The sequence below is a fragment of the Zingiber officinale genome, chromosome 8A (assembly GCF_018446385.1).
Source record: "Zingiber officinale cultivar Zhangliang chromosome 8A, Zo_v1.1, whole genome shotgun sequence".
Lineage (NCBI taxonomy): Eukaryota > Viridiplantae > Streptophyta > Magnoliopsida > Zingiberales > Zingiberaceae > Zingiber > Zingiber officinale.
Window position 1 is genome coordinate 75,131,016 of NC_056000.1, and position 20,482 is coordinate 75,151,497.

Below are 20,482 nucleotides of genomic sequence, written 5' to 3' on the forward strand. Positions count from 1 at the left end.
CAAACTTTCACCGTTGATTTAGCTCAAAAGTTTCTCAGCCGTCCGATCAGAGAGGGAGTTGTTTAAAAACGTTGAGAAGCTACAGTAGACCTTGAGCTCGGCTTCGCGATTTCCACACTGTTCATCTTCTCCGTCGCCGAAGCTTCCATTCCAATTTCCAGATCTGAGGGCAAGCTTGTTCTCCGACGACAATCTCCAGCTTCCGACGTCCATTTTCCGGTGATCAGAGAGCAGCCGAGGGAGGTTTCTCAGCCGCGATTTCAGTTCTGTTCCATCGCCACATTCCTGTGAGGGGAGGTTTCCGATCAGCGAATTCGCATCCACTAGAGCTTGAGGGGAGGTTTCCAAGAGTTTCTAGTCCATTTCCGATCTCCATTCCGCAGCTAACTTGGGTCGATTCGGCCGTTCGATCTGGTTTGCGATTTCCAGAACTTGAGCTCTGTTCTTCGGCTATTGGGATTACCAGATGGTTGCGAGCTTGAGGGGAGGTTTCCAAGGGCTGTGAGTATCCTCTGGTGATAGTTGGAGGTAGAGATGTGTTGTTGAATGCTTGAGGGGAGGTTTCCGATAGCATTTCTGTTCACGGCAGGGAAGAAGAGGTTTAGTTTCAGTTTGGGATTGTGGAATGTTTAGGGTTTTAGTTTCCTTTATTCTATGTCTTTGAATTGTCCACGAACATGCTCAGATCTCGTGATCTGATTACATTTCTTTGCAATTTCTATTTTGTTTCATGTTTACTTATGCAATTTTGTTTGTGATTTCTTGCTTACAAACCCCAATCTTAGATCTACTTTCTGATTAGTTTTGCAACACTGATACTAACAGTTGTAGGGTTTTGTAATTTAGTTAGCAATTTAGTCTTTGTTTCTATAATCTTGTTTAAGTGTGAGATGCTTAATTTGATGGTTAAGTTGCTATTTCTGTTCATCATCATGTTGCATTTGGATGTTAGAGTGAATTGAATGGACCTTTGGTTGTTATAAGCTAGTGTATTCAAGCTGACAGATTGGGTTAAGTTTCTTTACTATTTATGATTAGAAATTAATGGAACTCAAAGACCTTTGATTCAATACCAAACGAACCAACTTCTAAAGCTCAATTTTTTGGAAAAATTTTGCAGAATTTTGAATCTGGATACTAAGTACAGGTTTAAATTGAATTTGCAGAATTTTGAATCTGAATACTATGAGTTAGGTTTCGAATTTCTTTTGTGGTGCATCATTTTATTAATGGAGCAATTCAAGATGGTGTCATAACTTGAATATTTGAATAAATTTCATTCCAGAAATTCTTTTGAACATTTTCAGAATTGAATTAAGGCTGAATTGTGTTAATTCTGGACAGTGCAGAGGAAGTGGTTGCTGGACTTAGTTTAGAAATGAACATTTCATGATGTCAATGATGTATCAATTCATCATTGTTAGTATCAGATTCTGCAAGGATTTGCTTGAAGACCTTGTAATGCTGATTTATATTGTTGAGTGTTATGCAGTGTTGAAGACATGTAAGCTGAGTTAGTTCTGTGAGTTTCAATTTGGTTGTGATGTGGGTATTTTTCAGAAATGGAAGAGGTTATTAAAAGTTTCTTGACAAACAATTGAATATAGTGGAGTGTAGAAGCTGGAATTTTAGAAATTCAGAAACAATGCTAGCTATTTCTGCAATTTTGAACTTTAGGCAGCTGAAATGTCTTTAATGTTGACTGTCCTTGATTTCTTGCAATTCCAATTCTGAAGATAGAGGACTAAGTTTATGTGGGAATGCTAGTGAATGTTTCCTAGCAGCCTTTTGAAGTGTTTTAATCTGATTTATGAAATCAGAGATTGGAATGTGAAATTCTATTGACTGTCCTTAATTTGAAGTTGCAGACTTATGTTATATTTCTGTTGGGCAGGATTTTGATAAGTATTTGAATGTTAATTCTGTACATTGGCTGTTATAGATTCATGATCTTGATCCACTGATCATTAAACGAGTAATGAAATGCATATATTTTGGATTCTAGCTCTGTGCCAAATTCTGTAAATTTGCTGAATTGCTGAAATTGTTGGGTTGGTTGAGCATTTGTTGAGTTTCATTGCTCGAGACGAGCAAAGATTTAAGTGTGGGGGAGATAAGGTATGATCCAAGTGTTTCATTGATGGATTGAATGCAAAATCAGAGAACAAGAAAGTGCAAATTGATACCATAGCAGATGATGAAATGCTGAGATATTGAAGTGGAATCAGAAATGCAGTTTTTTGTATCAATGATTTGTTTAAATTCAGAAGCAACTATATATGAAGATCTTGCATTACATGAAACAATGGTGTTGCATTTCTTTCAATGCTGTTTTAAACTAATTTGATAGAATCTTGATGAATCAAAGTGCTGAATTGGAATTGTGTGCCGGAATTTTGCAAGGCTAAAAATTGAAGTTAAGTAAAACTAGATTACTGGAATTGGGACTGAATGAAATGGTTTTCAGTCATTGCCAAGCTGTTTGAATTCTTAGAGATGCATTCACTGAAATTAAAGGAATGAGAACTAAAATTGTTGATTGATGTTTATGCAATTGGAAGGAAGTTAAGGAAGAAGAGAAGAATGGCCGGAATTCATTATATAACATTCTTTGTATCCATGTCTTCCACTAAGTTTAATCTTTCTTTCTTATCTTTTCTTTGTTGCTAATTCTTCCTTTTCTTATCTTTTCTTGCAACTAATGCTTTGATGTGCATTTAATTCATATTCTTACATTTTTTCCTTTCATGATTAACCTTTATATTGTGATTTGTATCCATGATCATGGTAGAGAGTAGAAGATAAGCAAGCATATGGTAGTTCAAGAAGCACAAGTAGCATGAGTGGCCTCCATTTTTGTGATTACATGTGAGATAGGATGAGGGTCACAAAATTCTATCTTGTGAGGTTTTTAGTGTGAAATCAATTTCAATTTATTCATGATTGATGGAAATTATTATGTTGTTAACCAAGAGTAAAGTTTTAAGTCCATGAATGCTTGAGATTTTGGAATGTGACAATCTTAGATGGTTTACTTTCTTTATTTTCTAATCATGTTTAGGAATTTGTTTAGGGGATGCCATTTAAGTAGGAATTTTAGTTTTTCTTGACTTTCACGGGACGTTCAAGAGTAAGTGTGGGGGAATTTGATAACCATGATTTTACTATACTATTCTCATTCATATAATCATGGTTTGATGTAGTTTTCATATATATAACCCATATTTACACTACATTTTTATACATTGTATCAATTTTGGGCTAAATTGCAAATTATATTATTATGGCTTAATTTGATGCTAATATTTGTTTGTTATTTTGTAGGCATCAAAAGGGTCATAGACCCGATCAAATCAGACCGCACTTGGGCTCAAATCTAGGGTAAACGAGGCGATCAAGCTTTGGAGTGTTTTGGACCGTCCGTTGAAGATCAAGCAGATCTGAGCCATCTGTTGAAGATCCAGCTCATCCGACCTAATGAGGAAGCATATCTGAGCCATTGATGAAGATCCAGAGGTTTTTATTCCGATCTGAGATATCTCCACCGTTGATCAAGATCAGAGCATTCTTGGCCGTCCGATCGGTTCTGAGGAGGATTTAAAAAGCTTCGCGTGAGAAGCTACAGTTGAGCTCGGCTTCGCGATTTCCACCACTGTTCATCTTCTTCGTCGCCGAAGCTTCCCTTCCACAATTCAGATCTGAGAGCAGATTTTCTTCTCCGACGACGATAACCAAGCTTCGGCGTTCATCTTCCGGCGATCAGAGAGCAGCCGAGGGAGGTTTCTCAGCCGCGCCTTGTTCTGTTCCACCGCCACATTGCCGATCGGGGAGGTTTCCGATCAGTGATCTTCGCATCCACCAGGGCTTCGAGGGAGGTTTCTTGGAGTTTCTGTACCTTTTCCGCATTTCATTCCGCAGCGAAGCTGGTTTGTTCTGATCAATCGGATTAGCTTGGCAAATCACAGAACAAACTCTGTTTTTCTTCGGTTGATGATGATACCAGTCAGATGCGAGCTTGAGGGGAGGTTTCCAATAGCTATGAACGTCATCTGGTGATAGTAGAGTGCTTGGAGATTGCTTGTTGGGTGTTTGAGGGGAGGTTTCCGAGAGCACCTTTGTTTCGGCAAAGTGGAGAAGATTTGTCCCGATTTGGTTTGTGGAATGTTTAGGGTTTTAGTTTCCTTTATTCTATGTCTTTGAATTGTCCACGAACATGCTCAGATCTCGTGATCTGATTACATTTCTTTGCAATTTCTATTTTGTTTCATGTTTCCTTATGCAATTTTGTTTGTGATTTCTTGCTTACAAACCCCAATCTTAGATCTACTTTCTGATTAGTTTTGCAACACTGATACTAACAGTTGTAGGGTTTTGTAATTTAGTTAGCAATTTAGTCTTTGTTTCTATAATCTTGTTTAAGTGTGAGATGCTTAATTTGATGGTTAAGTTGCTATTTCTGTTCATCATCATGTTGCATTTGGATGTTAGAGTGAATTGAATGGACCTTTGGTTGTTATAAGCTAGTGCTTAAGTTTAATTCAAGGATTTATAAACTCAAACATTTTTGTTCAGTTCATTGGGTTTATTGTGATTAAGTTCAATGATTCATAATTGATACTAGCTTGATGAGAATGAACCGATCTTAATCTTCCTTTAGATTGCAGTAGGATCCAATTAGCAATGGGAATGGAATGGAAAAGTTTAATTAACTTTGATGATGGCATTAATCAATTGGAATTAATTCTAGGATTTACACACACTTACTAGTTGCCCTTGGAAAAAAATACGACTTGGGACTCCATACTACACGAGTTTATTTTAGCTTATGTGAGTTTCAATCTTTATTAATTTGATGTGCCATGTGACACGAAAATGGCTAACACCACCAACCTAGACCTAGCCTTCTAGCCTCCTTCATCAGCCTTGCGTCCCTCGGATGCCTCCCCATCCTTCACGTCTTGCCTTCTGGAACTTTCATCGGCCTTGTCATTATTGTCTGGTCTTCCTTTGCCAAGAGGCTCCTCACCTCCGGGACTTCATCCATTGCCAAGTCACACTTGGACTTACGGTGCCAAGACTACATACTTGGATTTACACCGCCAAGACTCATCCTTGGACTTTCCTCCTTTGCTAAGATCACACTTGGACTTTCCTTGTTGTACCTGTATCCTGCACACTCATAATGCATATCAAGTACAACAATAAACCTAACTTAAACTTTTGCCTAAACATCAAAACTTAGGGCACCTAGATTGCTCCAACACTTCTTACCTTGGTTCTGTAGTTCTTTGAACTTGGTGCATGAACTATATTTTAGACAAGAACTGCTTTACCTTGACTCCACTCGTAATTTTTCCTGTGCTTGATACTTCCACTCAAACTTTGAGATATTCGTTTTTATATCCATACAGTCTCTTGTTGCTATCAATGATATTTAATAGATACTAGATATCAACCTTGTATGTTTTGTTTGCTGTTTACTTATGTACTGTATTGAGCATGCCGGCTTCCTGTAGCATACCTTATACCTGATTTTAGCTTATGTTTATATAATGACTGCTGCATTGTACGCATCATGTCATTGCATGCATGCAGGTGACCACTTCTCCCTTGTGGGGGGAGTGAGCCGTCGGGCCGCGCCGCACACTCGACCACTCATGCATGAGTAGTGGTAGCAGAGGAGATGCCGCTTGTCCTATTGTGCCGCACTCGGCCACTCATGGGTAGTGGTAGCTAGAGTTGTGAGCAGCAGGGATCCCCTTTGCTTGGTCGAGAGGAGTGGCGGTCTTTGGGTGGTACAGTTGTCATCGATCTGGCCTCTCGACCATACAGGGGTCGTGGTGCAGAGAGGTGGACGGGGTGACCATTCGTGCATACGTTGTTGTTATTATACTTATGCTGTTGTTGCATGCTTATGCTGCTGTTGTTTACTTGTACTGTTCACATATGCTATTATTGCTTACATACTGATGTTGCTCACTTATGCCTTCATGTTTGCTTATGTTGAGATATACCCTCGTTGTGGGTGCTTAGACTTTGGTTTATTTATTGAAAATATTTATATACCTTACATATTACCTCTTAGTTATGAGCGGTACCGTAGCAGATTAGTACTACTTCTGACCTTCTATTGCTAGTCTAGGATATGATTTCAGGTATGAGCATATATCTACGATTTTATTTTAGTATCTGCTATCCCCTTTATGAGAGTATATACTGTTGGCTTATTCTCTATTTATATGTTATGTTCATGCACTATCTTTTCCTATACCCACTGAGTTTCCTATACTCACCATCTCGCAAATTGATTTTCTTTCGCCAGGTAACAGGTAGATGAGTCATGAATGCTTGAAGAGTGCCAGCTGCCAGTACCATGTCACACTCGAGGATAATTTTTTTATTTGGTTTTGTTATTGTTTGGGTGTTATGTTGATTCTGTGTATTTTTGCTTTCCAATAAGTCGATGTGAATTTTGGAATCAAGTCTGGTGATTGCAGGTATTTTTGTTAGTGCCGTTGTTGGTCTTACATTCGTATTGTTTTGTGTTTTCCGCTGTGCGTGTTTACTTTCAGCCGTGTAGGCTTATTAAATTGTGTGGTTGTATGTATTTTAATCCAGCTGAGTGGGCTGATGATATTAAATTGCGTGGTTGTGTATATATTCAGCCGTATGTGGTTGATGTATATTTTGTATGTAGTAATGCTTTAGATTGTCACCCGTACATGGGAGATGCTGCCGAAATTTCTTCGGGCAGAGACTCCTATGGGGACGTGATAATTTTATGGTATCAGAGCATGGTTCGAGTTCAAATACTGGACTTTGGTGTTCTTAAGATTTTGATCTTGTTTGGATTTACGATTTTGGTTTCGAGTTAATCTGATACCAATTTTTGATATTTGGTATCAAAGCCTTGTTCGAGTCAAATGCTGGGTTTTGTGTTTTGGGAATTTCGATCTTGATGTGATTTATGATGTCTTCGAGTTATCTGATACCAATTTAGCGGTATCAGAGCAAAGTTTGCGTTGCCTGTTGTTTTTTTTTTTCGTGTTTTAGATTTTCGAGTTAATCCGATACTAATTTTTGATATCAGGGCAGGATTGTTTTTTTTATGGAATTTCAATTTTGTTTCAATTTATGATGTTTTACGATGCCTATTTCGTTGTTCGGTGTTTCCTTTTGGTAATGGGATACCTCGATGTGACTGACGAGCTTTGGGACCAGGCAGTGACGGAACACCTCCAAGTTATAGGATGTAAGTTTCATAAGTATAATCATATGTTATCGGTAGTACTTATTAGTTATTTATATCAGGTATGAGACGTGGTCGATCAGCTGTTAGTTACCGCCATGGTCTGGGACGACCACGGAAACGACCTAACGAGACAGAGGGACCAGAATCGGTTGCTCAGGAGACGGATTCTTCCAAGGGTCATACTGAGGTTGAGACTATTAGCCGAGGGTAGGCCCATCAAACTCCCGGCAGAGATCAAGGGCATCAACCCCAGGGGATTCCTCCTATGGCACCACCGGTGGTGGATCAAGGATTTCAACCTCAGAGGATTTCTTCTGCGATACCACCTGTGGTACCAACACCTACTACTACCGAGTGGGTGATGGATCGAGCTCGTATACCATTGTTGGCAAGGTCTGTAAAGGACAGATTTACTCTATTCCAGGGAGGTGCGGATCCTTGGGTTGCTCGTAGTTGGTTGAAGAATTCGGAGAGCACATTCGGGTACATGAATTGTACGGATGAGGAGAAAGTGGAACTGGCGACATATCACCTCAGGGATCAGGTTGTTACTTGGTGGGACATGCAGAAAACAATTTTTAGGGAGCGGCACGCCACTTGGTTGATGTTTCGAGATGCTTTCGAGAGGCAATATTTTCCTGCTACATTTTGTCTAGATCGACGTCAGGAGTTTCTGGACCTCAAGCAGGGCGACCGTTCAGTGATGGAGTACAACGTAGAATTCAGTAGACTGGCTGAATTTTGTCCTCATTTGGTGGCTCAGGATTATGATCGGATGCAGCAGTTTACTCAGGGACTTGTGGCATATATACGGATTAGGATGTCAGCATTTCCAGTCAGTTCGTACCGTGAGGTATTGGATCGGGCATTACTCGTCAAGATGACTCAGTAACAAGTGAATCAGGAGAAGAGTAATGATAAGCAGCTGTCGCAGAAGAGAGGAAATAAGAGTCAAGACTTGCAGATTACTTCTGGAGGGCCTTCTCAATGTCAGAAATCAAGGCGAATAACGGATGGGTCTTCTTGTCCCCCTCCGCGAGACCAGAAGAGTGACATTAGCGAAACTAGGTGTTTTCAGTGCGGCTCGAAAAGTCATCTCAAACCCAATTGTCCCTTGGATCACTCAATATGCTTCTATTGTAAGCATCCGGGTCATGAGAGTCGGGATTGTACTCTGAAGGCTCAATTGGAGACTACTAAAGTTACATCTCAGGGAGATCGACCCACTCAACCATGGCAGTAGAGAGGCCCTCAGAGGACTCGGAGTGACTCACGTCAACAGCGACCGCCAAGCTCCCAAGGGCAGATATATTATATCCAGAGTCAGGAGGATCCAGTGATACCAGCGACCACGCAGTACTCTTCCGCAGAGTCTCCTCATCAGACATATCCTGTGCAGCACGACCTTTCCCCTCCATTTCAGCCTTACCCGGCATTTTAACCCCAACCTCAGTTTCAGCACCAGCATCAGCAGCCGGTTATCGCACCTCCGAATCCACCTCAGATTGTTCCAACGATGCCACCACCGAGCTCAGATGTGGGATATGCTTATGCAGTCACACGGGAAGAGGTGCAACGGGCCGAGGGATCGGTCTTCCGAGGTAAGGTCTCGGTTTATATTTTTATTACACCCTTATTGATAGATACGGGTAGTTCTTATTCAGCTATATTTATAGTATGTTTGAGTAGAATCGATAGACTACCTGTGCACCGAACCCATGGATTAGTAGTGTCTTTACCATCCAGAAGGTACTTGCATGTATTGGGATTTAAACAATCTTACTGTGGGAGTAGCGGAAGTAGTGTGAGCCCATAACCCACAGAGTCATCCTTTATGGTGGGTGATTTATTCATGATACTTGGTTAGGGTAGTATATGAGTATGTGTTTGTTGTTATCCTAGGATGAGGATCCCGGAGTTGAGCAGGAAATTTGGGGACCAAATTTTTATTTGTGGGGGGAGAATGTAAAATACGATACCCAAACAATAATTAAATAATAAGATTATTTAGGAAATAATTTTAACAGAATTTTTAGGAATTTTTGGAAATTTTTCTGGATTTAATCGGAGCCCATATGACGAGTTTAAGAGGGGTGGATCGGTTGAGCTAGTTAAAGTCTGTTTGGAATACTCGAAGGCGGGAGTTGATTGAGAAACCAATCTAGGGTTTAATTGGAAAGCCCCTAAGTTATAAATTCGAATTACCCCGTGCCCTAGCTTCTCTCAACGTCGATCCTCTTCCCTAGCCCTCTCCCTCTCGCGACTCACCTCCCTCGCCGAGCTTCTTCCTCGAGCCCCCACTTCGCCGAGCTCAGCCGACCTCTTCCCTGTTCCGTGCACGAGCACCACGCGCCCGCCGGCCTCTTCTTCCTCGCGCGCGAGCACCACAGCCACAACTCCCTCTCCCTCTCGCGATTTTCCTCACTAAAATCGCCGGACCTTTTTCCGCACACGAGCACCTCAGCAGCCGGCGACCTCTCCTCCTCACGCCAGCACCAGAGATGCCGCAACGAGCCAACGGCCAATGACCAACGCGACGCCTCTCCATCACTGGCTGCCGTGCCCTAATACCAAATCCCTTGGCGATTTTCTCCTTCATTGGTCGCTAGGTTTCGTGAAGGTGGGTTCCGGTTGGAGAGGAAGCTGTGGACACCAAGCTTTAGTAAGTGCAGCTTGTGGACCTGAGGTATGCAAAGTATCGTACTTGCCGTTAACCTTCTACATTGTGTAGCTTCGGTTATGGGATCTGTGAGGTGATGATTAGGTTGTTAGGAGTCTAATTGCTGGTTGGTGATGCCCAATTTGTGGATTTAGTTGCGATTAGATCTTTTGACGTGATGCTCTAGCCTTCCTGTGTTGTGTTCTTGTTTTCCTTTAGCACTTGATTTTTCTGGGACAGATTCGGTAGGCAAAAGTTCGTTGATATTGATTTTGTTTCTGAATGATGGTTTGATCCTATTTTATTTTTGCTAGATCTGGAGGTTGTGGTTAGGAATGTGATGTTAAGATCGTTAATCTTTGATAGTGGGTGAATCGAGGTTCATAGTTGGATTAGGGTTTTTCCCTAATTAAGTTAGATTTGGGTTTAGCTAGATGTTGTTTATGGAATTAGCTAAATTGTACACCACGTGATTTGCAGGACGTTGATTGAAGACGGTTGACACGATCTACATATAAAGGCGGGTACTTCTTACCTTGGTTCTGTAATTCTTTGAACTTGGTGCATGAACTATATTTTGGACAAGAACTGTTTTACCTTGACTCCACTCGTAATTTTTCCTGTGCTTGATACTTTCACTCAAACTTTGAGATATTCGTTTTTATATCCATACAACCTCTTGTTGATATCAATGATATTTAGTAGATACTAGATACCAACCTTGTATGTTTTGTTTGTTGTTTACTTATGTATTGTATTGAGCATGCTGGCTTCCTGTAGCATACCTTATACCTGATTTTAGCTTATGTTTATATAATGACTGTTGCATTGTACACATCATGTCATTGCATGCATGCAGGCGACCACTGTTCTGTGGCTGAAAGGTCCAGGGGTCGATCCCCGGGGTGTCACTGCCTGGGGTTAACGTCTCCGCTATGCACTTTCCACCTGTGTACCTGCATTTACCTCCCTCCATATCCGTGGGACCGGCTCTAGGGGGGCCGCTGATGTGGCGGTTCCACATTTTTTTATGCATGCAGGCGACCACTTCTCCCTTGTGGGGGGAGTGAGCCGTCGGGCCGCGCCGCACACTCGGCCACTCATGCATGAGTAGTGGTAGCTGGAGGAGATGTCGCTTGTCCTGTCGTGCCGCACTTGGCCACTCATGGGTAATGGTAGCTGGAGTTGTGAGCAGCAGGGATCCCCTTTTCTTGGTGGCTAGATAGCTACTTAGCACCTGTCCATCCAGTCACTCGAGAGGAGTGGCGGCCTTTTGGTGGTACAGTTGTCATCGATCCGACCTCTCGACGATACAGGGGTCGTGGTGCAGAGAGGTGGGCGGGGTGACCATTCGTGCATACGTCGTTGTTATTATACTTATGCTGTTGTTGCATGCTTATGCTGCTGTTATTTACTTGTACTGTTCACATATGCTATTATAGCTTACATACTGTTGTTGCTCACTTATGCCGTCATGTTTGCTTATGTTGAGATATACCCTCGTTGTGGGTGCTTAGACTTTGATTTATTTATTGAAAATATTTATATACCTTACATATTACCTATGTAGTTATGAGCGGTACCGTAGCATATTAGTACTACTTCTGACCTTCTATTTCTAGTCTAGGATATGGTTTCAGGTATGAGCATATATCTACGATTTTATTTTAGTATCTGCTATCCCCTTTATGAGAGTGTATACTGTTGACTTATTCTCTATTTATATGTTATGTTCATGTGCTATCTTTTCCTATACTCACCATCTCGCAAATTGGTTTTCTTTCGCCAGGTAATAGGTAGATGAGTCATGAATGCTTGGAGAGTGTCGGCTGTCAGTCCCATGTCATACTCGAGGATAATTTTTTTATTTGGTTTTGTTATTGTTTGGGTGGTATGTTGATTCTGTGTATTTTTGTTTTCCAATAAGTCGATGTGAATTTTGGAGTCAAGTCTGGTGATTGCAGGTATTTTTGTTAGTGTCGTTGTTGGTCTTACGTTCGAATTGTTTTGTGTTTTCCGCTGTGCGTGTTTACTTTCAGTCGTGTAGGCTTATTAAACTGCGTGGTTGTGTGTATTTTAATCCAGCCGAGTGGGCTGATGATATTAAATTGCGTGATTGTGTATATATTCAAGCCGTATGTGGATGATGTATATTTTGTATATAGTAATGCTTCAGATTGTCACCCGTACAAGGGAGATGTTGCCGAAATTTCTTCGGGCAGAGACTCCTCTAGGGACGTGACATTTCATTGATAGCATGAAATTTCCTCTTTAAGATTTTGATCCTAGATTCAATGTGACTGACAAATTTTGTGAAAGTTGGCAGCTTTTGGATCATAATCTTTCTTATCTCGACCATGTAGTTGTTCTTGAACCCTCCGTCTATTTTCCAAAGAGGATCGGTTGTCATATCTTGCAAACATCTTATTAATGCACAACTCTCATTTTCCGTCCAGAAAACTTTGTTTTTATCTCTTCCTCGTGCTACATTCTTTCCCACAGATTTATCAAGATTACTCTCCATCCTATTATCCAGGTCATATCAGAGTCATATAAAATATAATATGAAGGGGAAAGAATGTTACATAATATGACATATAATATAACAATGAATTAACAAGAATATCAAATCTGGTTGAAAGAATGTTAATGACACATAAAATTTTTTTTTATAGGCAACAAACAAAATGGAACAAACATCAAAATAAGGAGTACACATAAAAGTTTTCACAAAGTTGATAGACAACAGAACAAACATCACAACAATGAAAGTCATTCTATATCAAATACTTCATTTTCCCAATTGTTAAACATTTGTTGTGCTAAACTATTCCTAAATGCAGTCCACTGATCAGTTGGGCAATTATACGTATGTACTCCGTTTCAGTCTCGCGATCACTATCATCGTCTTCACTTTGTTCATCTTCTTCAGGAATACACTCCTGAGGATCATGACTCATGAATTTACGGATCAAGTTATGAAGCAAACAATAGGCAATGATAATACGAACTTGGGTTTGCATTGGAAAAAATGAAGGGGAAGCTAAGATTTTCCATCAACCCTTCAACAATCCAAAACACCTCTCAATAACATTCCTAGCTCTAGAGTGCTTCATGTTAAAATATTCTTCGGCTATCTCGGGACGACGACCTTCCTATTCATTGAGATGATACCTATGCCCTTGATAAGGTGCCGGAAATCCATCTGAATTGTAATATCCAACATTGACCAAATAATAACAGTCTAAACCAAGGACACTAATTAAATTAATAAATGCAAGTATTCCGGAAATTTGAAACTATGTCATAATCCAACTTCAAATAAAAAGTATTTGTTATTTACCTTAGGGGACTTTAAGACCAGATGATCTACTGATACATCACGAAATACCTGACCATCATGGGCAGAACCTTCCCACCCAGGTAACACATATATGAATTGCATTTGTGGGCAACACCCTCGTAACACATTTGTTGCAATCCCCCTTTCTTGTGTGATAATGTTGTTTTTCTTCTTTAGGGGGTGTCAGTTGGATAAAAGTATTGTCTAAAATACCTAAACAACCCTATAATAATTTTTAATTATAAGAATTATATATTGAAGAACTATAGGTGATTAAAAAATGTTTACCTTAAATGGTTTCCATCTATCTTTTTCATAGTCATCGTGTGTCGATTCAGGTTTCCTAAGCAATATGTTGTGTAGTTGTAAAATTGTTCGAATACATAGATTGAAATGACGACTCATTGTCTTCCGACTTCATTTAAAAAGGAGACTCATCATTCAATTTTTTTTATGATGTGCCAACACGTAGACAAATAAGACCACAATTTCATCAATGGTGGCACTTTTTGTGACTTTTAAACCTCCTACATCTTGAACCATATCATATAATATCCTGAATGTTCTTCTATCCATTCGAAGTTCACTAATACTTATTTCATCTCTCTTTTGTAAGGTTGAACATCCATTTCACACGTGCAATCGATTTGTCCTCTCTACTTTTTATTTGACGAATCCTACTTCGACGATATGCAAGTATTGCAATTTGATAAAGTCTGACAGCTAAACAACCCATGAGCATTCCATACATATTCCACAAAGTGTATAATAATCTACGTCTTCTATAGTTTAATGGTGATCATGCCATGTTTATCTACATCATATAACAACTGATGTCACCAATAATAAGTCACAACTAAAACCATACATGAATAAATATCAAACAACTCATGCATACATGAATAAATATGAACCAAATCATAACAATGCTCAACATTTTAGATAAAAAATATGTAACCTCATTGACTCATGTCTCCTACCTAGAAAATTGGGTTTAAATAGTGATTCAAGTTAAACCAAGGTATAGAAAAGTGGAATAAATTTAGGTCATAATTAAATAGTTTGTATGTTCTTTTTCTTATGTGGTTTCTTTACTTTTCTGCATTATTAGAATTTACTAGGTTATATATTCATAATTCTTGGTCTAAATTTGTTCACCACTGTCCTAAATATCGGGCTTTAAAAATTCAGTTGGGATGATCTGTTTCACAAAGGCAATTAGAAATCAAATAAAGAGAAAAGAACTCGTCAATTGGTTCATCAGGAATAGGCAAGTACTGTGAAACATTGATTCATCATCGTAGATTACTAGAAGCAAGAGTATGTTATCTAATGCTTTCTCAAATAGATCCATAGATGGATCTTTCAATCCTAATGCTTTATCCGAATTATCAGTATTTATCAAATTTCTTTCTTATATAACTGAACATTATTAGATAAAATGGCAAAGGTAGTTTGAGACAGCCTATTTGTATGAATTGTGAACATACCAGACAACAAAAGCACTTACACTTAAAAAAAAAGAAAGAAGCAACTATTATTTATTAGTGAGCAACTACTTTTGAAGGCTAGGCAACTCCACTCTAACAACCAAACAATGCACCTATCAAAAAGAGCAATTTTAGAATATTCAATTAAAAAGATTTTTGTAGTAAAAGTATAAACAATGAAGAAAATTAACTAATTGCTAAATATGACACAAAGAAAAGAAACCTACCACAATTTACAAGGGGTGGCCAAGAGGAAGAAGCGTGGGCGGTCGAGCAGGCTAAGAGGAAGAGGCGTGGGCAGCCGGGGAAGAAGAAGCACGAGTTGGCGGCCAGCCAGGGAAGCAGGGCCGTGGGTGGGGTCGGGGAAGAAGCACAGACAATCGGGGAAGAAAAAGCATGGGTGAGCAAGCAACCTGGGGAAACAGAGCCGCGAGCATGGTCGGGGAAGAAGAAGCATGGAAGAGGTCGAGGAAGTAGAGTTGTGGGTGGGCCGGCGAGCGGGGAACCAGCGACAAGCAAGGAAGAAAGGCGTTGAGATAAAACGCGAAAAGCAAAAGAGAAGAAAAGAAGAAAAAGGTTCAGAGGAGGGGGGTTGGGCCGTCCAAAAAAAAAATCACACGAATAGGGAAGAATGTGTTTAACGATAACCTAAGGGTGGATGGGATATGAAATTAAGGGTATCAAATCCATATTTTGATTCTGATAGATCATCTATCAAGCATCAAGAAAGGGAATGAAACAAATTTCATTCCTATTCCAACATCCTAAACCCGCCTACAAACACCTCCTAAGTGTTGGCATTTCTGTTGGAAGCATTGCAAACTCAACTTGCTTGTCGTTCGAATAAAATATGTATTAACATTCAATTCACAGATCTATTTCAATATAGGAACTTATCTTGTTTTTGCCTTGCTTATCTCAAACAAAAACCAAATAAATAAATATGCTATTATTGATATTACAATAGACTAACAAATTGTTGCGACAATGTTTCAGAAGGAAATGAGGAATAACATTTCATCATCCTCGACAAGCTACTAAAATAGATAGATAATGGAACAAGAAACTTCTTATGATAAATCCTACAAGCAGCACTAGAGCCACGCATTTTCGTCAAGCAATTAGCAATTTACATATAGTTTAACAGTACTCGGATACGACCAAATGCAAAGGTTGCAAACAATTCTAGCACATGCGGCAATGGAAATTCTGATGCTTCCTACTACGAGGATGTTCATTCTGTTCATGACTAGTTATTCAGAAAAGCATGTAAAGAAAACGACGGAGGACCATCCTGTAAGTTAACAACTTTCAAGAGTAAGAATGTCCTTGAATCTCATTCAAGAAGCAAGAATATAAAAAATTTCAAAAAGCAAATTGGGATAAAACATGGGGAGATTGTATTCCTCATCCTCGCACAATTGGGCGTGATCGAGATAAATATGAGTTTGTGTCTATTCATGATACTCCCAGTATGAAGCGCAAAACATGGGTACTAGATATGGCTTAGATAGAAAAAGAATGACTAATCAGTTTTGTCCACAAATAAAAGGTAATAAGTAATGCAACTATGAATCTCATGGAAAGTTGCTCCTGACTTAGATGAATGATAGCAGAATTATGCAAACTCAGACGAAAATGGAGATAAGGCACAATGTGAAGTCCGAGTAAACTAGTACATGCGAGTCACTACATAGGCAGGTTAAATTACCATGTCCAACATAAAAGTGACAGATAGGAGGACATTAATATTGAAGTTTGAAAAAAGTAAGAGATCAAGATATAATATGGTTCGTTGAATTATACAATAAATGTTGAAAGTTATGGTGTCAAAGGAATAAAGAAATGTATGCCAGTATCAATTTATAAGAACATAAATATGACATAGTAAATGTTGTTCTAACTACAGAGAAGTTAAATTATTCAATAATAAGGGATATCATAAAACTCTAGAAAAGATTTATAAAAATATTAAATTATAAACATAAATATGACATAGTAAATGTTGTTCTAACTACAGAGAAGTTAAATTATTCAATAATAAGGGATATCATAAAACTCTAGAAAAGATTTATAAAAATATTAAATGAACATTATTGAAAATCAATTTAGTTTCATGCTTGAAAGCAATAAAGATAAGAAGAATTTTACATAGTGTTTATTGACTTGAAAAATATTTTGATAGACAAAAAGAGCAAGGAAGACAGAAGTGGGTATCAATTAAAAAGACTGTCATGATCTACATTGTTCGGAAATAAAAAGGTATATCTTAGTTCCAAATAGATTATTAACCACTAACCTTGCCGAGTTCTTCATGTAGATATTGTCCAACCACAGTTGCTTGCTGTATCAATCTCTCCATGGAAGAATAGCTTGGGAGATTTGCATGGACTAACATTCAACATAAAGGCAGGCAATTTCATAATCACAAAAACTGATACAAATAGAGGGAGTGTGCAGCAGAAAATTTTAAGATGTAGAATACCTAGGATAGCCCTATTCAGATTATCTGTGATATTTTCTCGATACTCTGGGCTTAGAGGATAAAATATTGGAGATTTCTCAGGCTCCTCGTAAGTCAACAGCGTGGCAAAATCCTGATGAATGAGAAATGTAAGATCCATATAATTAATAATAAGATTAGGAAGAAATACAATGTTAGGTTAGATCTAAATCATACTTCCAGCTTCTCATCGTACTTTGCCACGTTTCCAAATGGCGTGAGTTTGGTTTGAGCAAATTCCAATGCTTCATTGCTATGAATGAATGACAGATTACACAAACAAAAGATTGACATGATTTATGTGATATACTATGTTTTATTAGAAAATCACTTACATTTTTCTTGAACGCACTAGGTCAATAAAGTGAAGGCTAAGCAGATCAAAATGCAGATCTTTGTTGTCCTCCAGCAAGTTGGGCACTAGCTGTTCTGTTAGTTCTGTTGCTTTGAGAGCATTCCCCTCAGTTATATAATGGAGAATTGCTGCAGATAATCAAAATGGAGAATGACCAGGTACCAACACTTAGTTCCAAGGAATGTTTCAAAAAATTAAAATTAACTTCAAGTAGTAGGTCTATAAGAATCATGCAGAAGTTAAAAAAAGTTACACAATTTGCTTCCCTAAAGATTGTTTTGAATAGAAGCTACCATGGAAAAGCAATCCACTAGTTATTGCTTAAAATTTACCTAATGATTGTTTAACTGCACCAGAATTAGATAAATATCTTCAGATTTAGCTTGATTGAAGATGCTAAACTTTAAAGATAGTATACATTGTATTTAACAAGAAAAATAACTCTGCTCACGATTTTGATTGAGTACCATTTATCCATCCATGAAAGTTTAAGCTACTGGGCTATGTCCCAATACATAAGCATGTGGCTCATATTATAAGAGCAAGCCAAACAGTTTCATCGAACAAGGATAAATAATATCAAAAGAATAAAAGAGTGACCTAGGATTCAAAATCACAATGTGTGCTTTATGCTATAACATCTGAATGATAATCACTTGCCAAAAAATTCTGTTAAGCTTTCAGGAGGGCGATGAGTGATAAACTTGGTAGGAAGTAGGAAACCAACCCAGAGTCATTGCAACAAAGATTTTGATACTGACCAATTGAAGCATTAGATGTTAAATTTCAAGAAATTTAGTATATTTTTAAGTCTCCACCTAAGATTATAAAATGGGTTGAACAGAAAAGAAATGCTAACATACTAGCTAACAAAGCTTTCTGTTATGCTACAAGAAACACTAATCAATAATCATAAGCTGGAATGTAGTAACTTGTGTTGCTACACTGATGTTTCCATGACTATACATTATCCACATCTCATTTCCAAATAGTTACAATTGTGAATCTACAAGAAGAGGAAAGAAAGTACTAATACTTCAAAATAGAAGGTCCGCATCTCTAAAAACCATGTCAGGAAAGCTGTAACTACAAGTGACCTACTTTTTCGTTTCTCCATTTCTACAAGATAATCGACATGTTGGCTCATCCCAGTACAAGCAAGAAATGTTTGTGCTGTCTCCTTGAAACAATTATGAATTAGATAGGACAGGACAATGCTGTGAACATCACTGTCGTTGATTGCCTATAAATGAGAAGATGAAAAAAATAGCACAAGTAATTATCACCAATGGATAAATTTTCAAAAATTAAGAGGAATTCAATCAACCTATTAGTAGAATTTTAGAGGTAAAAGAAGAAAGCAACACAGGTCACCTTACTAGCAAGATGCTATGCAAAACAGAAGTAACAATTCGAACCAAAAGAGTAGGTATACAAGTAATTAAGAGGAATTCAATCAACCTCATGTAGAATTTTAGAGGTAAAAGAAGAAAGAAACACAGGTCACCTTACTAGCAAGATGCTATGCAAAACAGAAGGTAACAATTAGAACCAAAATAGTAGGTAACATATTACATTGAATGCAGTAATAGTGATGTATGCCAAAATTGTGAAGACATTTTGCAACAAGAGTAGACATTCTTGGAGACCAAATAACCTTTAGAGACAAAAATAAAAATAATTCTTTTCAGAATGAAATTTTATTTTCTAGGGAGAGCTTGACCTAGATTTTACTTAACTTATTTCTGTACTTCATATGTTAGTGTTGAGAGGTTATTTTAGGGAGAACTAGAAGGGCTTTTATAGATGTATCTGGGAATCTGGTTGGTGTTGGCCACACAAGAAATATTTGGGCCGCACGCAACCTAGATTGCATAGCTCTTCGAAAAAAGGGTTAGATTTCATTTGCTGACAGACAAAATTATAAGAAGGACAAATGTTTCACTTTTGAAACTTTTACTAATAAGTTAGGGTACGAGGATTGGCTTTGGGGAAAGATTGAATGGTTGATTATTATAGAATTTCAAACATTGCGTATGTATGAATATCAAGTGCAACCAACATGAACTGCTTAGTGGGGAAGTCAGTGTTTCGTTTGATAAGAGCATCCAAGAAAAATAAACAATGCATCATCATCCTCAAAAAGTATAGAAGAGAAGAAAAAGTACAGAGAGGAAATCGGAACAAATAAGAACCATGAGAGAAGCAGAAGAATCTAAGCCCGGAAGTGAGGGGCGAGGAGGGAAGGAGAAGTCCTCACATTCGTCCCTGCCGTTGCCGCCCTTTGCAAATTACGATCGCCGTCTATTGTGCTCACCGCCATAAGCGCTCTGGCCGCCTCCAGGTCCACGCGGGCCAACAGCTCTATGGTTTGCAAAGGTCGCCGCACGCCGCCGTGCTGGCCGGAAGCCAGAGAGACAAAGGGGAGAGACTGAACGTCTTTTCCCTAAATAGTAACAAATTTGTGTTTATGTACGGAGGAAATGATTTGGGTTTCAAGTAATTTTAAAATTCGGCAAAAATTAAATGGACGTTTATTTTATTTTTTTGTTATCGTCTGATCCTGTCTGAAAGCTGAATCAACGGACGCTGGACACGTGACGCTCTCCGGGTTGCTGATGCAGATCTCCGGCTAGTCTCACGAAGCTCTGGCGAACCTGCACAGAAGTCGGGCCGGGAAGGGATTCCCGGCGGCGACCCTCCGACGCTCAAGTCAGATAAGCAAGTGGTGGAAAAAGTAGCTCCAAAACTTGTAGAACGCGTACCTCCGGCGAAGTCTGCGGCTCTTTATATAGAACGGTGGAAGGGTTCCTGTGCGTCCACCGAGGCACATACATGTCCGCAGCCCATACTTGGGTGTGTGTCTGTCAGAAAGCTTAC

The 20,482-nt window shown here is 38.9% G+C and overlaps 1 protein-coding gene across 4 annotated transcripts in view; it reads right to left on the minus strand.

Annotated features, from left to right (window-relative positions):
- The window catches only part of LOC122009579 (glucose-induced degradation protein 8 homolog), a 28,454-nt gene extending 8,381 nt beyond the window's left edge, over window positions 1–20,073 (minus strand). For 2 of the 4 annotated variants that reach the window (XM_042565783.1, XM_042565782.1), the window contains exons 1-6: window positions 19,863–20,073; window positions 18,704–18,845; window positions 17,583–17,730; window positions 17,425–17,500; window positions 17,230–17,341; window positions 17,044–17,135 (exon numbers count right to left, since the gene is read on the minus strand). In XM_042565783.1, the coding sequence (XP_042421717.1) occupies window positions 17,044–17,135; window positions 17,230–17,341; window positions 17,425–17,500; window positions 17,583–17,730; window positions 18,704–18,845; window positions 19,863–19,925 (633 nt within the window). In that variant the 5' untranslated portion in view covers window positions 19,926–20,073. Of the gene's footprint in view, window positions 1–14,794; window positions 14,858–15,678; window positions 16,039–17,043; window positions 17,136–17,229; window positions 17,342–17,424; window positions 17,501–17,582; window positions 17,731–18,703; window positions 18,846–19,862 lie in introns of those variants that run through there. The other 2 variants (XM_042565784.1, XM_042565785.1) reach the window with 2 other exon arrangements.
- Between the last annotated feature and the right edge of the window lie 409 nt (window positions 20,074–20,482).